The sequence below is a fragment of the Rhynchophorus ferrugineus genome, unplaced genomic scaffold (assembly GCF_030347505.1).
Source record: "Rhynchophorus ferrugineus isolate W39M unplaced genomic scaffold, kcgeb_rfMv2 rfM5, whole genome shotgun sequence".
In the NCBI taxonomy this organism is placed as follows: Eukaryota; Metazoa; Arthropoda; class Insecta; order Coleoptera; family Curculionidae; genus Rhynchophorus; species Rhynchophorus ferrugineus.
In genome coordinates, this window is record NW_027472584.1 from 14,698,969 (window position 1) to 14,722,137 (window position 23,169).

Sequence of the window (23,169 nt, forward strand, 5' to 3'; positions counted from 1 at the left end):
AATTTATTAGCAATTTATCTAAATACGTTCATTTAGATCTATTGTTATCTATGCTGTGAAGTCAGGAATGCTATATATGATACATTAGTCCGACCAGGAATAACTAATTCAGTTACGCCGGTATCTAGGCTAGGATGCCTTCTGAGATGGCATTTAAATTGGTTACTTCCCTTCAATTTTTATTATCATATTTTGAGTATATGTGGTTTTCCGATGGATTGAATTAGTGCCATAGAGTCTCTATGATTAGTGCGCGCACACCAAAACTTACATAAAACACTGGAAGCCAAGTTTAGTCAGTTTAATAAAATAATTTTTTAATTGATAGAGAAAATCAGCAGCAGACAATACGAAAATACGTGTATAAGGTATAAATTATTAGTAAAATGTTATAATTTAGTCACCTTAACTTTATAGATTGATACAGAGCAATGGATATTCATCTCCAATAATATGAAAATAGAACCTGTTTAAAGATTATAGTAAAAGTAAGAATGAAAAATAGTCATATGTTTACACGTTTATGCTTATAAATTTGTGATATTGCAGATATATGAAAAACTGAAACAAAAGGTAGGTGTCCAAAGGAGATGCCATGGATTTTTGAAATAATATAAACATAAGATGTAGTTAATAGAAAGTGTGGAATAAATTGATAACGTGAGATTTAAAGTTTTTTGATTTATTATTTCTCTTCTTTCTCTAAAAAATGGTTAATTTTTTAAAGGCAGAAATTTTGAAGAAATCTAGTGCCACCGTCGACATCTGCTTTTTATGGCCTCTGCATATTTTGTTACAGGACAATCAGAAAAAATAATACGGATAATATTTTATTAAAAACATTTTATTTAAATATTAAAAATATATTAGTTCTACAGTAACAATACATGATTTCTACAATATTGACATTTAATAGAAATGGAAAATGTTTCATTACCACATTACCATTTAATTTTAAATGGGAATATACAGATTTTCAGTTTTTATAACAATAAATATAAAGCTATATAAATAAGATCCCCAAATGAACAGCAATGAAAAATTTTCAGTTTATATGTAACACCTCATATGAAAATACACATCAAAATACTATTCGAAAACTTATTTTCTATTAACTATTTACTTACTTGGAAACTTATTGGCATTTGTTGATGAAATATGATTAAGGACTTTACATATACTAGCTACAAACGTAACATTTGCTTATTATAACTGTATTTGCTTACTTCTTGGTCGGTTTGGTGTTGAAAAGCCAATATTGAATCCATTTTTCTTGGTAAAGGTAAAGGATATGTGAATAAACACAAGTTAAGTATTTCAATTCAATTGGGCATAATGAAAGACTTGCTATTTAAGTTACAAGTAGGAATAGTTCCTTTGTTAATCAAAGCTCTTTCATATATGGGTGTATACTTCCACTTCAATATGAAAACTCCTACTTAATTCCTTAAATAATAATTTGTGAAAATATTAATAATCAATAATTTTAGAATTGATAATTTAAAATTAATTAGGTCTTATTAAAATTTAAGAAACCAAATTAATTCACCAACAATGTTTAGTCAGCTAGCTAACTTAAATAGTAGTTTTAGACTAAAGCAGAAACTAGTGATTGACTTGGACAGTGACTCGGAAAGTGAAAGTGACTAAAAGAAACTTTCAGGATATGTGATAATGCTGGAAATTTCTGAGATTCCTGAGTGATGAGAGTGGAAACAACTAAAGGTATGCACATAATTAATAGAATATAAGTACAGAAAATGGTACTGTAAGGCGTCAAAGATTTGTGTACATAGATATGACTGTAATTGTTCAGAATTATAGATGAGCATTAGGTTAGAATGTATGAGGAGATGATGAATACTAACTGTTTTGTAGATATGGTAAATGCATTAGGCAAAATTCAGTGATTAGTTTTATCAAGAATGGTGTACACAGATAGAGGCAGAAGAAATAAAAAATACAGTTATATCAAGATGACTTGTCGAGTAAACACATTATCGAAGGAAACAAGACCTAAACGTAAAAATGATCTCGAATGAAAGTAAAATACATTACTTTGATATATAATTGTTTTAGGCGGATTAGGCCTCCAGGGGGATACCACTACACCAAAAAACGCGCCTAGAACTCTACCTCATGGGTGGTGTAAAAAAGAGTACAATGTAAATATAATAAAACAACTCTAACCTACAAACTATTATACCTGTGTTCTTAATTGTAGTTTTAAAACCTTCGATATATGCATTAGATGAACTATAATGTTTTAATAAACTAAATTTGTTTGATGAAATTTTTGTTCAATATTTAGATTCGAATTTTCTTCTATGTCAAATCCACATTGAATTAAAACTCAATGTTGATGCGGCAACATTGCGACCATAGAATCGAGAGACTATTTCTCTGTTCTATGCATTGCGACGTTTTGACATCACAAATTTAGATTACGTATATACAAAATAACTTTGAATACTCTATAAATCAAATTGTTTCTATAGGATGTATGTAATTACCAAAATATCCAATAACTTCTTGATTATTTCCACCAAATAACATATGTACTCCATACTTCCGATGACCTCCGATTTTACCCGAATGCCAAGGGTCTACGAAATAACGTAATATACTAAGTTCCTCTTGTCTTATTCACCTCCCTGTAGTCCCAAATGGGCGAATTATTGACGTTGTTGACTTTTATTTGATTTTGACAATTTGTTGAAATTAATTTGAAGCCATTTTTTTCTAGTGTTTTGTTTTGTTTAAATTGGACTGAATAAAATGTGGGATGTTTGGACGTTTTTATTAAAAGAATATGCAATGTTTAATAAGAAAAGCTGTAACTTTAGATGTATATAGTGTTAGTTTCACAGTATGAAGGCTTAGTTATAGTAATGTATAGGGGATCTGAATCTTTAACAGTCACGTTTAGATTGAAATGGGGGACTATCACTATAGTTATTCGAATATATATCAGGCCATACAGTCTTTTGAACCTTTGCAAGATGATGGATTATTCATAGCATATCAGAAAGGTGATACACTTGAAGGAACAGAAAGAAATAAACATGAAGAACCAGTTAATCCATCAGTTCTACATGTCTTTAATCGAAGAACTAGGCATTCTGGTTTTATACACAGTAAGTATGTTACTGTATTATACTTCTAATATCCTGAACATATCATAAAATACCATATAGTTTATAAATACATATATGTTTTAGTGGAACATGTTAAGTTACTGGGTCAAGAGGTAAACAGTATGTTGCACCGCCCTTCAATAGCTCATTCAGGTAACATCTATTTTTATCGGCCTTTAATTAAAATATGAGTATTAATTCTATTTTATTTTTTAGAACAAGATTTACCAGATCATAAGATTGATGATATTTTTGTGTTAAGACCAGTTTTTTGCAAACATTGTAAGTTTTATTTTATGTAATTATGATATTTAAGATATTTATATTTTAAAATTTCTTAAAAACATAATGAAACATGAATCGATCTTTAAAATATATGCTTGGCACTAAATTAAAAAGTTTTGAGGTTTAAATATATGAAAAATATAACCCCATATAATTAGATTGACTTAATTAGGAATATATTTGACATTATAATAAAGAGAAATATAATTAAACTCTTATCATTATAATGTATTTAGGATTGTGGTGTATCAATAATCTTAATATCTGCAATGAATTATTAAAAAAATATTATGATTAACATAACCTAATCAAATATTCTTATAACTTTTATCTTTTTCCATGAATTTTTGTTGTTTCTACACCGTTTTTATTAGTCTTACTAACGGTTTCTTTTAAAAGCAATGTCTGGAAGTTTTATTATACCTCTCCATGGGTTATCTTTACACTATATAAATCCTACATTCCTAACAGTGTGTGAAGGAAAAAAAATATTAAAACAAGCAAAGCGCCAAAACATGGTTTGCCGGTTTATAACCTTTTAGTATAACTAATGTTTTGAAGAATTTTGCAGACATCTGACAACTAGACGAATCTTTCGGTTACATGTTGGGACACATCAGACAGCATTATGTTTTAAGTTAATCATGTTTCTTGCATAACAGAGTAAAAGGACTAGTTTAAAAATTATGTTACTAAAATTTGTTTTCACAATATTTTCAATATAAGATCAGAAATGTATTTGATACATAACATTAATTAAAATAATAAATGTTTGTATATTAAAACATATTAAAATATATGCAAACTATCTCAAGAACTAACATTTTTGAAGTTGCATTTAATTAAATCTAATTTCTATTAACTCATTATATTAACTATTGATTTTCCAAAACTTAGGTGTAAAAAGTAAATAATCAAAACAATTGATGGTTGATAGAATAAAATCTCATATAGTCAAATATCTCATTGCATTCATCATTAAACACCTTAATATTCATCAATGCTTTAAACTATTGCAAATATACTGTTGTTTCTATTTGTGTTTCGTCAATGCAAATTATGTAGTTAGTTTCATTTTAACTTATCAGTATATAATTTCATCTATGTATTCATATAGTCCTTGTCTGTTACCTATACATCTCACCTAAAATATATATTGCAAAAATAATAAATACACCAGGCTGCTTAAGGAATAATTTTGTGTTGTTTTGTTTGTTAAATTTTCAAATATAATTGCATTGTTCTTTGCTTATTTATTTCTCTCTTCGAACTCGTCCTGGCAGCTAGCTCACCTTTAAATTGTGTTCTATGGCTTTAATTTATCTATTGCTTTCTACTTTGTCTAACAACTCACCAACAAATTAGGAATTAAAATTATATGAAACTATTTCCTAACTGTTAGTATTCTCTGCAATATTTATTTTAACTCTGGATGCACAAATTAACGTATTTATTACCTGCAATATTCGGTTAGTGCTTTGTTAAGAAATGTAGTTACTAATGAAACCTGAATAATTCATTTCAGTTAATGCCACTAAAATTTAAAGAAAAATTTTAACAACCTTTAGAATTATCTTTAGTAATGTCTCCAGAACCATATCACTTAATAACAGTTCTTAAGCAAGAACTATTTTTTTCACCAGATATCAAACTAAATCCAAAGCTGATTTCGAAAATCTAAACATTTTGACAGCAAAGAAAACACATAATTCTTGTTATTCTCGAATTTTGTTAAACTATATTGGGGTGAAATTTTCACATGTCTGGTTTTTGTAAAATCTGTAAATACCTTCCGATCAAGCGGACATATTAATTTGTTTTTTCTGCAAAAAAATGTAAAATATGACTTTACGTGACCATTCTATTTTTTTAACCACTCACTTTCCTTTTTAATATCCTTTCAAACCGTCCGTAGCCGGCTTGGTGGCGCAGAGGTAAAGGCAACATAACGGTTCTCCTACTGTTGCGATAGCCGCGGGTTCGAATCCTGCTGGGGCATGGTCGTAAATTTATTTTTTTGTGACTGTTTAATATTTGTGATTGTCCTAGGCAAGAGTGTATAATCCGACAAGAAAAATGATCCCAGTCACGCCAGTAACCAGGCTCGCTAAGACCGGATGTCTTCTAGGATCATTTCTAGATTTGGTCACTCGCCAGGCTTAATGCCGAGGATCGTGGTTCGGATCCCATGTTAAATAGTAGATCCAGTCTAGATGAACCCATAGTTGGTAAAAGGAGACTTTAAAATATGTAAAAAAAACCGTCCGTGGTTGATATATGTACAACAGAAACGACGAATAATCTACAGTATAAGAGTTGGGGCTGGCAGCCCGTCGGCTGGAACCTAAAGTATTTGTTTAAAGGTGTTTTTTAAAATTTATTTGTAGTCGCGCCAACGCAGTTGGGTTATTAGCGACTTGAAATACTTATTTTTATTTTATTTTTATTACTTTTTTTAATTAATTTGATTTTATTTATTTATTATTAATTAACGACCCAACAGCCTCTCGCACTTTTTAGGGTCAAGGTTTGCATAATTTATTTACAAAAATGCTTTACAATGTAGGACAAGTACAATAATTATAGACTAGATCTTAATACTATACAATGTATATATAAAAAACCAGAGTATAAATAAAAATAGACGAGTGTAAGTAGACAAACATATAGCACAATTATGTATATAAAACAGGTAACTGTATATAAAATATACAACATTGTAATAATCTACATGTTAATGGGCTTAGCAAAAATATTGCTCCCTTTTTGAATAAAAGGGCAATAACTGGAGGCTTATTTCAAAATAGGCCTCAGTTTCGGCGATCACCTCTTCATTCGACGAAAATTTCTTCCCAGCGAGCATTATTTTGAGACATGAGAACAGGAAATAGTCGCTGGGGGCAGATCTCGAGAATACGGTGGATGAGGAAGCAATTAGAAGCCCAATTCATGGACTTTTGCCATCGTTTTCACTGACTTGTTACACGGTGCATTGTCTTGGTGGAGCAGCACTTTCTTTTTCTTCAAGTGCGGCCGTTTTTCGGCGATTTCGTCCTTCAAACGGCCCAATAACGCTATGTAATAGTCGCTGTTGATGGTCTTTCCATTTTCAAGGTAGTTAATGAAAATTATTCCATGCGCATCCTAAAATACAGACGCCATAACCTTACCAGCCGACTGTTATGCGTGGGACAACGCCTTGGAGCAGGTTTATCGTGTGCAGTTCACTCGGATGACTATCGATTGGACTTCGGAGTGAAATGATGGAGCCATGTTTCATCCATTGTCACATATCGATGAAAAACTCGGGTTTATTATGCTTGATCATCTTCAAACACTGCTCCGAATCATCAACTCGTCGTTGTTTTTGGTCAAAAGTGAGCTCGCGCGGCACCCACTTTGCACAGAGCTTTCTCATACCCAAATATTCGTGAATGATATGATGTACACGTTCAGTTAATATGTTTAGAGTGTCTGCTATTTCATTCAATTTCAATTTACGGCCATTCAAAATTTTGTGGATTTTATTAATGTTTTCGTCGGTAACAACCTCTTTTAGCCGTCCACTGCGTTCACCGTCTTCGGTGCTCATTTCACCACGTCTAAACTTGCTTTACTCAAAATGTTATAATTCACAAACTAATGATCCGACAGCTGTCAAATTTTTACACGCATCTTTTGAGGGTTAGGTCTAACTAAAAAACATTGATTTAATTCTAGTAGCGCCATCTATGTATCAGGCCGAGGACTTTTCAATTGAACTGTTAAACTACGGTTAACTTTCCGCAACCATAGTATGGGTGTGACGATCCTGACGCTCCAGTTATGTATTGTCTTGTGTCGTCTATATCATATTATCAAACAAACAAAAGTCCCATTTAGATAATGGCGTTACCGTGCAGAGGTATTTGTATTTTGTATGACCTTATTTTCTGACGACAGTGCCATATTTATGATTATGATTTAAAGACAAGAGTGAAGACGCAACGAGTGAAACGGCAACACGCAAGTAATATAAATAAATTATATATAAAATTATAAAATTAGTAAATGAAAGTAAAAAGAATTAAACAGTGCATATTAAAATTCACCTACAACTGTTCATATAGTAACAAATATGAATCTAAGGACTACCATCCCCGAGATTTAAAATGCTAAATACCTAGGGATGAATCTTGATGTCAAACTTCGTTGAAAAGGACCTTATCAAAGAGAAAAGAAAATAACTCGAATTAAAAACAAATGTATAGGTTATCTGGAGGGAAATTTAAATTTTCCATGCATAATAAGTTGCTGTTGTACAAGCAAATATGAAAACGTCTATGGACCTTTCAGCTATTGGGATGTTTTGCGATAATTAATGTCAACATAATACATGTATTTCGAAATAATGCCCTAATAAATATGCATAATGCATAATAAGTATTGTGGAATGGACGAGTACCCTTCTCAAATACAAAACTTATTGAACAACTTATTTTATGGGGGTTATTACTGGAAGGTTTGATAAAACTTAAATAGGCTATATTTAAATTTACCGATATATTAAAATTTAATATATTTAATTTTTTAAAAATATTATATGTATATATATTTTAACGTCTCTTTTTACCAACTAGGGGTTTATCTGGACTGAACCTACAGTTTAACGTGGGCTCCGAACCACGGTCCTCGGCACAAACATGTATTTACGACCATGCCCCAGCAGGATTAGAACCCGCTGCTATCGCAACAGTAGGAGGACCGTCCTGTCGCCTTTACCACTGCGCCACCAAGCCAGCTATTGAAATTTTTATTATCACCTACAAAAGGGTTATCATTACTTATAAAAAGGATAAATAAAAATGATCTTCGAATAGAAGTACAAATCTATATTAGTACGATGTTTAAAATCAAGTGATTATACTAAGACTTGATACAATACAAGGCTTATGTAAAAGTAAATAATACATTTTAATCTATTTAACAACACAGATAAAAACCTGATTGTTGATCTATTGCATTTATGCAATATTAATTAAACAGTGTATTAAAATCCAGACTGCAGCTGAATACTAAATAGAGCAATCAACTACATCCTACGATTCATTTATTTTATTGATGGTAATTTTTATGCGGTGCTAATATGCAGACGTAAAATCATAATTTATAGGCATAGTTTTATAATACTATTCTTATATGTTAATATATTCACTGGCAGGAATAAAGTAGTTTTTAATTTTATCGATGAATTCATTAATATACTAGTAAATAATACTAGGATAGAGAACATTGCCGTTGGTGTCACAAGCTTCAACATGCCACGATACTAAGATCTGCGATGAAAATGATTTAAAAAAAATAGAAAAATAAAATACTTTTAACAAAAAAATTGAACCGACAAAAAACAAGTATGAAAATCAAAAAGGCTCCGGGGGTCCGCTACCTAACCTACGCGATTTGACAAATGTTTTAATCAAACTAGATCAATAACAAAAAGTCGTTACCCCCACCGGGAATCGAACCCGCGATCTCCGCGTGTGAGCAGAAAGCTCTAACCACAACTCCATAGAAGCAGTTGTCTGCAATATTTCTACGGTTTCTCATATGATATGGTTAGTGTTTAAAAAGCAAACTGAACGGCATTTGCACTGAACGACTTCCGTTCTTCCGTTGCATCAGTTCAGCAATAACATTGTACATAATTATCTGAGTATATAAAAAATATGTGAAAACTTTGTACGTGCCTTTGAAATTTGAGGGTTTCCCTCGATTTCCTCCCTTCTCTCCAATAGATCCTGACTTGGTTCCAACTTGAACCACCTCTTTCGAATAAAATAGAATTTTGAAAATTGGTCCATAATTGACGGAGAAATAGGCGAACATATATTAAAATATACAATCGAATATAGAACCTCCTCCTTTTTTGAAGTTGATCAACTAGAGCAACTCACCACAATTTCCAAACACAACATTAGGGTCATCAAGATGTATTCATTCGTTTCATCTGATAAATAAATTGAAATTCCATCCTATATTTGATAAAACTTTTATCATTTTATTCGTTTTTTTTATTGCAGGTAAAGATTACATTTGGGGTCAAGGTGTTGTAGGTAAGAAATGTAAAGGTGAGTAACATATACTGTTTATTAAAATATATTTATTATACATAGTCTATCCAAAGCAGCAGTGAACTTTTTTCTAAACCACCTATGGTTCGAATGTATCAGACAGCATTGTATCTCTTTTTAAGTTAAATAAAATGAGAGGTAAAATATTGGCTGCTATTAAAGCGAATTTACAAACTGAAGTAGGCAATACATTACACATCTTGGCGACCTGAATTCACTGCTACGATGGATCGACTATAGTTTGTAACTGGACATTTTTTAGCAAAAGTTAAATTGACTTCGGACTTTTTTTAATTGAATTTTCTTTGAGATATCCAAACGCTAGTATTAGCACAGTTTTTATTTTCAACTGTCGTTTTGGAGTGGATACGACATAAAATAAAGAAGCTAAATAAAATCGTGTTTTTATAAATTTTCTTGAAAGTATTTTTTAAACTGTCTGCTCATTTTAAAAAACACTTTCTTTCGAAGCGACTTTTGCGATATTATATTTTATGTTTTGGTAGTTTAGTAATTATACTATAATATTGAAATGTGGTGGAAAGAACGAACCTAATTACTATTTATTATTCACTTATTTATTTTATAAATTTTATAGGTTCTGTGTTATATATTTTGATACATAATGATTATTTATAGGTTTGTTAATATTAATGTGCAAGTGTTTCATTAGTGAGGTAATTAATATGATCTTAATGTATTTTTCATTATTCCATTTTTTAATTTTTTTGAATGAAATATTTTGCAAAATGAGTATATATTTTCGAAGTTTATGGTGAACAATAGGGATTAAGCTATGCGAAAAAAAGTAAGATGTGGTATCTGGTGAAACGAATAATATTTCTTTTTAGTTTGATTATTTATGATGTTTTGATTGTTCATAAATGAATATTTATGAATAATATTTATATAATAGTAAATCTGGAATATAATTAATTTAGATATGATTACGATAATAAGTATCCCATAATATTTTAAAGTAATTAGTTTAAATAACTTCACTACATAACTTTAAATAATTTTTGAATGAGGTAGTCAAAACAAAATAAACTATAACAAAACAAAAATGAAATAAAATCTTTCTTTTTCTGTAACTTATATTTTTGATCTAATGGTCTCTAAACACAATGTTATCTGTACAATCTATCCGTACATTTCTTATATATTAACTCTATCTCTGTAAATTTGTTGATATTATGCCATTCAGTTCTAGAATATTCCACATTTTAATATCAGTTTTCCTTTCAATGAATCTTATAACTACTTTATAGATACTATGACTAATTAACAAGTATAATTAAATTTATTTTATTGAAATGCGTATGCACAGTATGAGCTGTAGTCTATTCAAAGATTTTTAGTAATGCGTCATGGATATTTGTGACGTCGAAACATTGCAATGTTGCCTCATCCACTCTGAGTTTTAGTTCAGATTGGCTTTGATATAGAAGAAAACTCTAATCTAAATAAAATAATTGAACAAAGTTGTTATCAGATAATTTTATTTTAAAGTCTCGTTTTACCAACTATGGGTTTATCTGGACTGGGCCTAAAGTTTAACGTGGGCTCCGAACCACGGTCCTCAGCATTAAGCCTACCGACTGGCCAGTGACCAACTTTAGAAATCATCCCAGAAGACATCCGGTCTTACCCAGCCTGGTTACTGGCGTGACTGGGATCATTTTCTTTGTCAGATTTTACACTCTTGCCTAGAACATTCACAAATTCTAAACAATCATAAACATAATGATCATGTCCCAGCAAGATTTGAACCCGCGGCTATTGCAATAGTAGGAGGACCGTCCCATCGCATTGACCACTGCGCCACCAAGCCGGAATTATTTTTATTTTCTTTTTTTTATCACTAATTGAGAGTTTATTATGAAGTAACCACACCTACAGAAAGGGACAGCGCGGTTTCGTCATGGTGTTCCATTTAAGTGTTTCCATATAAGATTTTCTCGGATTTGAAGATGTGAGCGACAACGGTCACTATTTTCTTCGTCATTCATTCACTTCGTTTTGCAAATTAAGTGTATCTCCATTTTTACTTTTCTAAAGCTAAATTGATGCCATTTGATGGTAAATTTACGGTTTTTGAACTTTCGAAATTACACATGAATTTTCTTCGATTCCGTTTTTAAGATATATTATCTATAGGCTGGGGCAAAAGTCACGCTACCATTTTGATTTTACACTAAGGTGGAGCAAAAGTCCGCTACCGTTTTGATTTGACACTAAGGTGGGGCAAAAGTCCGCTACCATTTTGTTTTGACACTAAAGTGGGGCAAAAGTCCCGCTACCACTTTAATTGCGCGCAGTTTCGCTGTAACCATTGTGTTGTCCAGACGTCTAAATTTTATATGGATAAATATACGTTACAAGAACAAGCAAAAATAGTGCACTAAACACTCAGCGGAAATTGCGTCAATGGTAGCGGGACTTTGGCCACATCTTATACTATATACCTCATACTATATTACTGAACTACTGTAACCTTTGTATTTTACTTTCAGCGGTTAGTATTAATATTAGCGTCATTCTGATCTCTAAGCCTAAGTTTTAGGCGTTTTTCCGAGTAGGTTACTTTGATTTATTTATATTTTAACAATACAAAAATGTTCTGAATTTTTCATCGCTATTTATGAGAAATGGTGATGGTCTTCAGTTTTATAATTTTCAAAATTGTTAAAAAGCCTTAAAAATGGCGTGTGTATTATTTGGTGTAAAAGTCCAATTTAATAAATTTTATGATTCATTATTGAGTGTCTGATTAATGTGGATTGTTAAAGAGAGAATTTTGAAGAGACCCGATATCAGAGATTTGATAATATGAAAAAAAAAATTGATTTCTTCGCTTTTATAAAGTGGAATACGCACTAAAGTTTCATAGAGTTTTATTATAGTTGGTTAGCGATAACGAATACAAACAATCTCATGTCAGTCACGATAAAATTAAAGTTTACATACAGTTTTCGCGCATATCACTTAAAGTGGAGATAATATAAACTTTAGTTGTTGTTTCTTTTTGCAGAAGTAAAGATTCAGATTCATCAAACCTAGCGTTAATATATCATCGATATTAGTAGATGCTTACATGTGTTATGATAGTTATTTCACTTTAAGAAAACGTTTATTAGGAACATTTTTTATGTATATTAATTAAAACTAGTGATTGATCACAATGTATTAAATTAATCATATTTCTCCCATAATAGATTAAAGAGAATAATTTAAAAATAATATGTTACCAAAACTTGTTTTCACAGTATTTTCAATATAATATCAGAAATATATTTGATACATAACAAACATAACTAAATATGTCGGGTTTTTCTTTCACAGCTGCACATATCTTCCCATAAAGCGAACACATTAATTTGTTTTCTCTGCCAAAAATTTAAAATATAACTTTACGTGACCATACTATTCTTAATCATTTTTTTATTCAAACCTACCATAACTCTTTAATAATTCTAACAATACGGGAATACACTAAAGCGACACAAAACACTGTTTAAAATTAAATAACTTCATTTAATAATGTTTTAATCACTCACTTTCCGTTTTAACAATGCAAAAAAAGCAAACATCCATCAAACATTCTTAATTACGCAAACATATTAATGTTAAAAATTCTTCCTCGATATAAGCTTTAACCGTGCTCTAGTTACTCCAGTTTTCCTCAAAAAGGGATTATGTATTTTTTTAAATATTTTAAAGTATCCTTTTTACCAACGAGTTTTTATTTAGACTGGACCTACAGTTTAACGTGCACTCCAAACCACGGTCCTCTGCATTAAACCTACCGACTAGCGAGTGACCAACTTAGAAATCATCCCTGAAGACATCCAGTCTTACCTATCCTGGTTATTGGCGTGACTGGGATCATTTTCTTTGTCAGATTTTATACTCTTGCCTAGGAGAATCACAAACATAAATTTACGATCATGTTCCAGCGGGATTCGAACCCGCGATTATCGCTACAGTAATGTAATTGATATCGCCGTTTATTTCATACTCGTAGCTTTTCAATTTTCTGCTGGAACAAGAATAACAAACCAATCGGAGGGCATTGGTTGTTCAGTACTGCTTTTTGCGCATTTTCGAGTATGTGACTGATCGTTCTCTATCAAATAATTTAGCTGGAGGTCCCTGGTTTAATCCTTTCTTGGTTAATTTAATAAGTGGCTAGACACTAACTTGTTTTGTAGCCGTAATATGGGTTTCACATCATTGAACTAATTCTGGGTAAATAAACGAATCTGACAACGAAAAATGTTTATGATCTCTGCTTTTTGTTATTTGTTTTTTCTTTGCATAAAGAATAATTTCGTTGAAGTTGTATATGGAGACCCTGAGATCGTTTTCATTGGTTTTGCAGAAAAGTCCATTGTCGCATCCGTTACCCCAGAAGTTTTCCTTCGTTTCATGGGATAAATTACTAGATTAACACTTATTACTAGATAGACACTTAACTAGATTCGCCGACATTTCATTATAATTCCCTTCAAGGGTGATACACTGATTTTAGCGACCCGCCAACTTTTCGATACCATTTTTGTAGTATAATTTTTCAAGTCAAATTCATTCGACGAAAATTTCTTCCCAGCGAGCATTCTTTTGAGATCTGAGAACAGGAAATAGTCGCTGGGGGTAGATCTGGAGAATACGATGGATGAGGAAGCAGCAATGCGAAGCCCAATTCTTGGATTTCTGCCATCGTTTTCACTGACTTGCAACACGGTGCACTTTCTTTTTCTTCAAATGCGGCCGTTTTTCGTCGATTTCATCCTTCAAACGGTCCAATAACGCTATGAAATAGTCGCTGGTGATGGTCATTCCTTTTTCAAGGTAGCCAATGAAAATTATTCCATGCGCATCCCAAAGTACAGAGGTCATAACCTTGCCAGCCGACTATTGCGTTTCCCACGCTTTGGATTGGGTTCATCGTGTGCAGTCTACTCGGATGACTGTCGGTTGGACTTCGGAGTGAAAGGATGGAGCCATGTTCCATCCATTGTCACATATCGACGCAAAAACGCGGGTTTATTACGCTTAATCATCTTCAAACACTGCTCCGAATCATCAACTCGTTGTTGTTTTTGGTCAAAAATAAGCTCGCGCGGCACCCACTTTGCACAGAGCTTTCTCATACTTAAATATTCGTGAATGATTTGATGTATACGTTCAGTAGATATCTTTACAGTGTCTGCTATTTCATTAAATTTCAATTTACGGTCATTCAAAATTATTTTGTGGATATTTTTAATGTTTTCGTCGGTAACAACCTCTTTTGGGCGTCCATTGCGTTCACCGTCTTCGGTGCTCATTTCACCATGTCTAAACTTAGCATACCAATCCTTGAGGGTTGATTTTCCTGGGGCAGTGTCTGGAAACTCGGCATCAAGCCAAGTTTTTGCTTAAATTGTATTTTTTCTCTTCAAAAAGTAATATTTTATCAACACGCTAAATTAATTTTTAAGCATTTTTTTCACAATAACAAAAGTTGCTTCACTCAAAATGTTATAATTCACAAACTAATGATCCGACAGCTGTCAAATTTATACACGCATCTTTTGAGGGTTAATTCTACTAGCGCCATCTATGTATCATGCCGGGGACTTTTAAATTGACCTGTTATTTCAGTTGTTTCTCAGTTACGATAGTAACCAGACTAAGAAGGCCAGATGTTTTCTGGGATCTCTTTCCATTTTATGAATTAATACAGATTTCGTTCGAAGGCCACGTTATCAGTATATCTAACTAACGTTAACGCGAGCTGTTGCCCGTAAATAAGAAAATATAATATGTTTTTATAGCGGCTTTTAATATCTGTGTAATAACGTTTTAAATAATTTTCATATGATTGATAGGTCTAAAATTGGAAATGTCGTCTTCATTCTGTTTGGCTTCCTGTTACGTTCTTTTTGTTTTTTTAATGGCTCTTGACTTTTGGATGATGAGATTTTTTCAAAGTTTCAAAGTTTTATGTGGTATAATTTTGGGGACCAAAGTAAATTAAAAAGAAGAACGTGATTAAAAAGCATAACATTCTGAATATCCGTTTTAAATATTAAGATAATTGTTTTCTTGTTGTTTCCGCGGATCTGACATTACAATATTTGAAAAATAAAACTTTTTAATGTAGCTGTATGTCAAAGTTAATTATCTCATACTCTTTGTTTTGTTTATTTCAAGCAATTACTATGATTTTATGCTTCCCTTTAATGTTTTTTAAAAAAAATTGTTAAATCTCCTTTATTGTTTAAAGCGGAAGAAATATTAGATTTTGTTGCTAATTAAAATGTTTTAATATAATTTTTTTAAATATTTTAAAGTCTTCTTTTTACCAATGACCACGGTCCTCCGTATTAAACCTACCGAGTGGCGAGTGACCAAGTTAGAAGTCATCCCAGAAGATTTCGGGGTGGTCTTACCCAGCCTGGTTACTGGCGTGACTGAAATCGTTTTCCTTCTCGGATTTTATACTCTTGCCTAGGACAATCACAAATATAAATTTACGATCATGCTCCAGCAGGATTCGAACCCGCGACTATCGCAATAGTAGGTGGACCTTCCTGTCGGCTTTACCACTGCGCCAACCAAACCGGCTTTAGTGTAATTGATATCGCCTTTTTTTTTACTTGTAGCATTTTAATTTTCTGTTGGAACAAGAATAACAAACCAATCGGAGGGCATTGTTTGTTCAGTACTGCTTTTTGCGCATTATCCAGTATATGACTGATCGTTCTCTATCAAATAATTTAGCTGGAGGTCCGTGGGCTAATCCTTTCTTGGCTAATTTAATAAGTGGCTAGACACTAACTTCTTTTGTAGCCGTGGGTTTCACGTCATTGTACTAATTCTGGGGAAATAAACGAATATGACAATGAAAAATGTTTATGGTCTCTGTTTTTTGTTCTTTGTTTTTTCTTTACATAAACAATAATTTCGTTGAAGTTGTATATGGAGACCCTGACATCTTTTTCATTGTTTTTGCAGCAGAGTCCATTGTCGCATCCATTACCCTAGAGATCGTGATCATTTTTTCTTTAGAATCTTGAGCCATAAGATGTTGAAATTCTTCTTCCAATTGTTGATGGCATGTCGATGTAACAAATCTTACTCCTTAAAAATCTTGAAAACAACGCTCAAAAGTTATATGATTGAATATATTAAAATGACGTCGAATTTTGATTTCCCTTCCTATTCGTTTAATTTCTTCATTCAGTTTAATTACAATATACTCACAATGGAACAATCTATTTGTGCATTATAAGATATTTGTTGGTTTCTTTTTGACGACATCTGTATATATTTTATATGATTGTTGTTTTATTGACAGTAGAATAACTGACTATTGATGGAAAATAATATCAGCTAGTACGACTGACGATTGGCTTAACAGTTTTATAGTATATTGTCGATTTATATGTTTGTCCTGTGTGTTTCTATAGGCATGATGACAGTAAGAAAGAATCTTATTATTTTATAATACTAGGATAGAGAGGTTCTAAAACGTATTTATTTTTAAATTGCAATTGTAATTACTGAGATTTTAGTAGAAATAAAAGCACCAATAATTTCAAATCGCACAGAAATTGAAAAGTCAAACACCAATCAGAAGCATTACGAAACGTTGATGTCACTCAGCGCTTGCATCATTTCAATATGTGTAAACTTTTTCGTGCGTTTTTATTTTAATTGGTTTATTTATTTTATATTTCATAGTTATAGTATTGGATTTGCTCTACCAGTAGTATAAAAAATTGGAACAGGATTTATTAAGACAAACAAAAAACAAACAAAAATTTAATTGCATTTTTTGCTTTTAACGGTGAATATTAATCAGTTGAATATCAATATGAATTTCCGAGTAAAAAATGCCTGTGTTATCTTTATTTAGCGGTTATAAATAAGCATTTAATATATAATGAAAGAAAGTGTTGCTACTATATTTGTTTATTTTAGATCTTCGGAATCACGGTATGACCATAATTCATTTGTTAGTAAATAATAGTTGGAAATAGAACTCTCATGGCATTTATAACGTAATTCCCGATCCAGTATGTAACAGGTCAATTGAAAAGTCCCAGGCCATAGTAAAACACATTTTTTAGCAAAATTATTTTTTTTAATTCAACATAATTCCCTTCAAGGGTGATACACTGATTATAGCGACCTTCAAACTTTTACATACCATTTTTGTAGTACGATTTGTCCTTTGCTTCAAGATAGGCCTCAGTTGATATCTTTAGAGTGTCTGCTATTTCATTCAATTTCAATTTACGGTGATTCAAAATCATATTATGTTTTCGTCGGTAACAACCTCTTTTAGGCGTCCACTGCGTTCAGCGTCTTCGGTGGTCATTTCACCAGGTCTAAACTTAGCATACCAATCCTTGATGGTTCATTTTCCTTGGGCAGTGTCCGGAAACTCGGCATCAAGCCAAGTTTCTGCTTCAACTGTATTTTTTCCCTTTAAAAGGCAATATTTTATCAACACGCGAAATTCCTTTTTATCCATTTTTTTCACAATAACAAAAGTTGCTTCACTCAAAATGCTATAATTCGGCTAATAAACTAATGATCCGACAGCTGTCAAATTTTTACACGCATCTTGTGAGGGTTAGGGGTAACTAGAAAACATATGGATTTAATTCTAGTAGCGCCATCTATGTGTTCTGTGTGTATATTATATTTATAACAATTACTACCAATTTTCAAGCAAGAACAAGTTTTTTTATTTGTTTTGAGTTTACCCGCCAAAATCTTTGTAATTTTTAAGACAGAATGGCTTGATTAATATTAATATTATGAAATTAATTTGATTAATTGATTGTTTGAATTGATTGATTGAATTAAATTGATTAATATTAATATCTGAAATCTACTTGCAAAAATCCATATACCTTATAATCAGAGGACAGATGATTCTTGTTATTCTGGAATTTTGTAAATCCATATTAAAATGACATTTTCGCATAGGTCGTGTTTTTCGTTTACAGTCATTTCATACCCTCAGACAAAACGGACATATTAATCTGTTGTCCCTACAAATATGTAAAATGTAATTTTATATAATAATACTTTTCTTAATCGATAACTGCCATAACTCTTTAATAGTTCCAACAATACGGAAATAACAACATGTAATACAGAATCTTAAACAACATTGCTTAAAATTAAATAAAGCCATCTAATAGTGTATTAACTTACTCAGTTTCCGTTTTAATTAATTAGCGTTGGGAACTTTCGACCGAGAAGAGTCGTAACAATCGATAGTCGCAATGTCAAAAAACTGGCGATTGAAAATAGTAACTACCATTTCAGTCAAAGACATGCTTATATTGTTTTTCTATTCGTGATAACAGACGGAGATGTACGAATTCCGTCCCGTGTTAATATTGAGTGAGAAAAGGTTTCTCCATCCTTTTCTCTCCCATTGTTTGATTCTATTCATGATAATATCGATTTTTTTTTGCAATAACAGCGATATTTTCAAAATTTCTTTAAAATTAAGTATCAAATACACTAAATCTTTAAAGTCAAGTATCTTAATAATTTAAAATGTTTTTTTAAAAAACAGTATCGAAAAATATGGGCCGAAAAAAATATCGATGGGTCAAAAAAATATCAGCATCCCTAGATCAGTTCATTTTAATTAATTTTAAATTGGCAAGTGGGTGTATAGAAATCTGGAATAATTACCCAAATATGTTTCATCCTATTTTAATATTTGGGAAGTAACAATGACATAATATAATACATATAATTGGTTTAATTCTATTTCATTCACGTGTGTGCGTACGAATGTTTTTTTCAACCGTTTCATAAGTTAAACGAATATGTACGTAGTCCTCGTTCTGGTAAATAAAAGGAAACAGATAATTGCTGGATTGTATTGCGTTCAACAGTTTCACGTTGTCAATGATGTAGAATTATTTTTGTATTTTATATATTTGACTTGATTGTATTTTCTTAATGAATCTTTATCAACTATTAACTATGGCACCATTTTTAAATACAATAATAATTTTATTTATCGTTAATCAGTAATATTTTAAGGCTATTATTTATTCAGCCTTCAATGACAGAAGTTTTAACATGCAAAAGGCTTGAACAAATATCGAGGGACTTATATATAGATATATAAAATCGAAAAAGTCAATCAAATTATTTTACTATTTATAAAAACTTTTTTAAAATTTTTTTGTTTATCAATTAAAATGTCGCCCTTTACCCTACTATGAAAAAGGAGTTCCAAAATGCTGTTATATTAGAGAAAGAAGAAGTTAAAACTCACTCGAATAAAATTAGTCAGACCGGAAATAACGACTGAAAAAGTCGATAGTAAAAAGTAGTAAATTACTGGATAGTACTTTTAGGTCTCCAAAGCTAGTTTAAAGATCGTTTCAAATACAAAACGCCAGGATTTGTCCTACGATTTAAAATTGCTCTTCTGGTATTTTGCGGTACAACGCTGCCATAGTTTCATCACAACGTAACATTACACATCCGTAGTCGATTTGCGTACAATAGAAACGGCGAATGATTTACTATTTTAAAGTTAGAGCTAGCAGCAACTCGGCCAGGTCCAAGGAAAGTAGAGCCTAAAATATTTGTTGGTTGCTTGATTTGAGCGTATTTCGTTTTATTGAAATTTACTTATTTGTGGGATATATTAAACAAAATCTTTAGGCTCTAAAATTCTTTCTCCGGATAAGCTTTCTCCGTTTTCCTTAAAAAGGGAGGCAAAATTTTCGCTAAGCCGATTAACATATAGAAGATATTATGAATATTATTTATATCAGTATATGAGCGCTTTTTAATTTAAATATGCTCTACTGAGGTTTTTTCAGGTGATTCTTCAATATTGTCTTGTATAATGTCAAAACAAAATATAGGCATTACGAGAAGACACATTAGACTGCAGATTTAAACGAATATTTTAGGTGTCCATCTGAAACGATTTCGAAATATTTTATCGAGTTAAGAATAATTTAAAAGTGTATATGTTCATTGTCGTACGAGTGGAAGCAGGATGGCGACTGTGAAAAACAGATATATAAACATCTGGGAGCAAGCCCGAATAAGTATTAGTATGGTCGATTATAAATATGCATGACGATTTTGTTATATTTTACTAAAACCGAACGAAATCATCAATTTAAAACAAAATAATTTAAATTAAAAACACTGCTCCTTCCGATTATCACTGTCCAATCCAGATAAACCCTCGTTGGTAAAAGGAGACTTTAAAATATAGATATAAAAAATACTTTGTCTTATTTATAATTATTGTAAGTATTTAATTTAGTTGTATTTTACTTATTATATCAATTTGATTAGGAACATATTTGGAAGTTATTATCTTAATGAAAAGTAAAAATATTTTATGCTTGATTGATGTGATTATAAATAAGACAAAGTATTTTTTATATCTATATTTTAAAGTCTCCTTTTACCAACAAGGGTTTATCTGGATTGGGCCTACAGTTTAACGTGGGCTCAGAACCACGGTCCTCTCCAACTGGCGAGTGACCAACTTGGACATCCGGTCTTAGCCAGCCTGATTACTGGCGTGACTGGGATCATTTTCCTTGTCAGATTTTGCACTCTAGACTAAGGACAATCACAAACATAAATTTACGACCATGCCCCAGCAGGATTCGAAACCGCGACTGTAGCAACAATAGGAGGACCGTCCTGTCGCCTTTACTACTGCGCCAACCAGGCCGGAATTTAGAAAAATTCTATCGCTTTATTTTATTCACGTCAATAAAAATTATATATAAATAAATAATTGGAATGCTTTAATTTTTTTAATGATACGTTATTTGATATAATAACTTATCATTATATGTCATCAGTTTAACTCAGATGATATCCGCGTTAGATGTTCACTATTGAATTGCTGAGATTAAGCAGCGGTAATGGGTGATTTTCGGGCTTACATGAAGTGGACCTGTCTAAAACCCATCTACATAGATATTAAGAGTTAAATGAAATTGAATGAATAATATCAGAATCTGGTTATGAATTCTGGTTATGATTGATATTCTGATATTTATATACAACAATTATGTTAGCATATAATAGCATCTTTAAACATTATATTAACTTAAAGCATCTCTAAACATTCTTCATTAATTCTAAATATGATAATTTAAATATTTGACATGATTTCGTTCAATATTATATTAGTAGTATTAACAGTATTCAATTTTAATTAATGTTAATGTATATTTTATTGTATTTTATTATTTTGTCTCACTGGGAATACTTACGTGATATTCATCAGACGACTGTCTTGATTAACCGCGGAATATGCTAACTATACAGCACTTTTCAATCACCCCAAGAGGTAAAAAATACAGCATTCAGTCAACAGGACAGAAGAAATCAATAAATGGTTTGTATATATAGTCAATGGTTTTAATGGCATTTTAATTAAACACTAAATTTAAGATATAGGTCATATTGAAGCAATTCACTCGAATCTGTTGGTTTATTTTCTTTCACTTTTCAAGTGTATATATTTAGTTTATTTAATGTGTCAACATTTCAATATCAATTTTTAGCAAAATCCATTATGGTCTAATTTGCTTTTTGTCGGACAAATACACAATGACGTATAACGATTTATGTCAGTGATTTATGTTAGTGAACCAACGAAGAATGCAACAGATCCTAATATGTGTAATATAAGCAAATTTTTATGATTTTACATTAACTGGAAACATGAAAATAAAATTCGTAATCGTGTTTAATGCCTTATAAATTTGCGAAATCATAATAACAATATCCATAATAATTATTTCATTCTAACTCTGCTTAAAACACACCACACTATGGTTTACTTTTTGTGCATGCTTTTGACACTTTAATGCTTAATTTAAAATATGTTACGTAAGGATGCAGATACTTTTGGGGTGGGGTTAAGGGGTCAAGCATCATCCGCTAGTGATACCGAGCGCTTTTTCTAACACACACATCTTTTTTCATTTGAACTTGGACAATATCCATCAAAACAAGGATACGTTACTCCACAACATCCCCAGATTTGGCGCACGCGCATATTGAGCTACATTTAATTTTAAAACAGTAGAAAAAGATAATAATCCGTGTTTGGCGCATGCATATGTACAGCTTTATTTACTTTTTTTTTATCGTGATTATTAGATTTAATGTTGAATATATTAAGTAGGTAAATAGGTTCAGGTAATAAAAATGGTAAAATTTTAGAAATAACAGATTTTATTTAAAACAGCATTGAATAAAACGAAACAATAAAAATATAATTAATATATGTCCAGCTATTCTATTTTTATAAAAGCATAATATTACACATCATCATAATTTTTTTCATTAATTGATTTAATGTTGAAACTATATATATATATATATATATATATTATTTAAAAAATTATTGAATAAAATAAAATAATAAAAATAATTTCTATATACCTCTCTATTTTTATAAAAACACCATATTTAAATACATTTTAACATAAACATCACCATAAAATACCAAAATCGTTTAGATCAAACACAGCCAATATATTTAAAACCAAACGAAAAAGTCACCACCAAGATATATGAAAGCAATAAAATTTTCCTAAAAATCTCCA

General features: G+C 31.2%; 1 protein-coding gene and 1 long non-coding RNA gene across 2 annotated transcripts in view; both read left to right on the forward strand.

Moving 5' to 3' along the window:
• Window positions 1-122: 122 nt before the first annotated feature.
• LOC143196944 (uncharacterized) lies at window positions 123-666 on the forward strand. Its single transcript, XR_013005890.1, has 3 exons — window positions 123-368; window positions 418-488; window positions 550-666. It is a non-coding gene; the product is annotated as an uncharacterized LOC143196944 (long non-coding RNA).
• Window positions 667-2,644: 1,978 nt separating this feature from the next.
• The window catches only part of Pi3K21B (phosphatidylinositol 3-kinase regulatory subunit alpha), a 107,492-nt gene continuing 86,967 nt past the window's right edge, over window positions 2,645-23,169 (forward strand). The window contains exons 1-4 of the mRNA XM_076404906.1: window positions 2,645-3,137; window positions 3,222-3,290; window positions 3,354-3,419; window positions 9,482-9,529. Coding sequence (XP_076261021.1) covers window positions 2,936-3,137; window positions 3,222-3,290; window positions 3,354-3,419; window positions 9,482-9,529 — 385 coding nt within the window. The 5' untranslated portion in view covers window positions 2,645-2,935. The remainder of the gene's footprint in view (window positions 3,138-3,221; window positions 3,291-3,353; window positions 3,420-9,481; window positions 9,530-23,169) is intronic.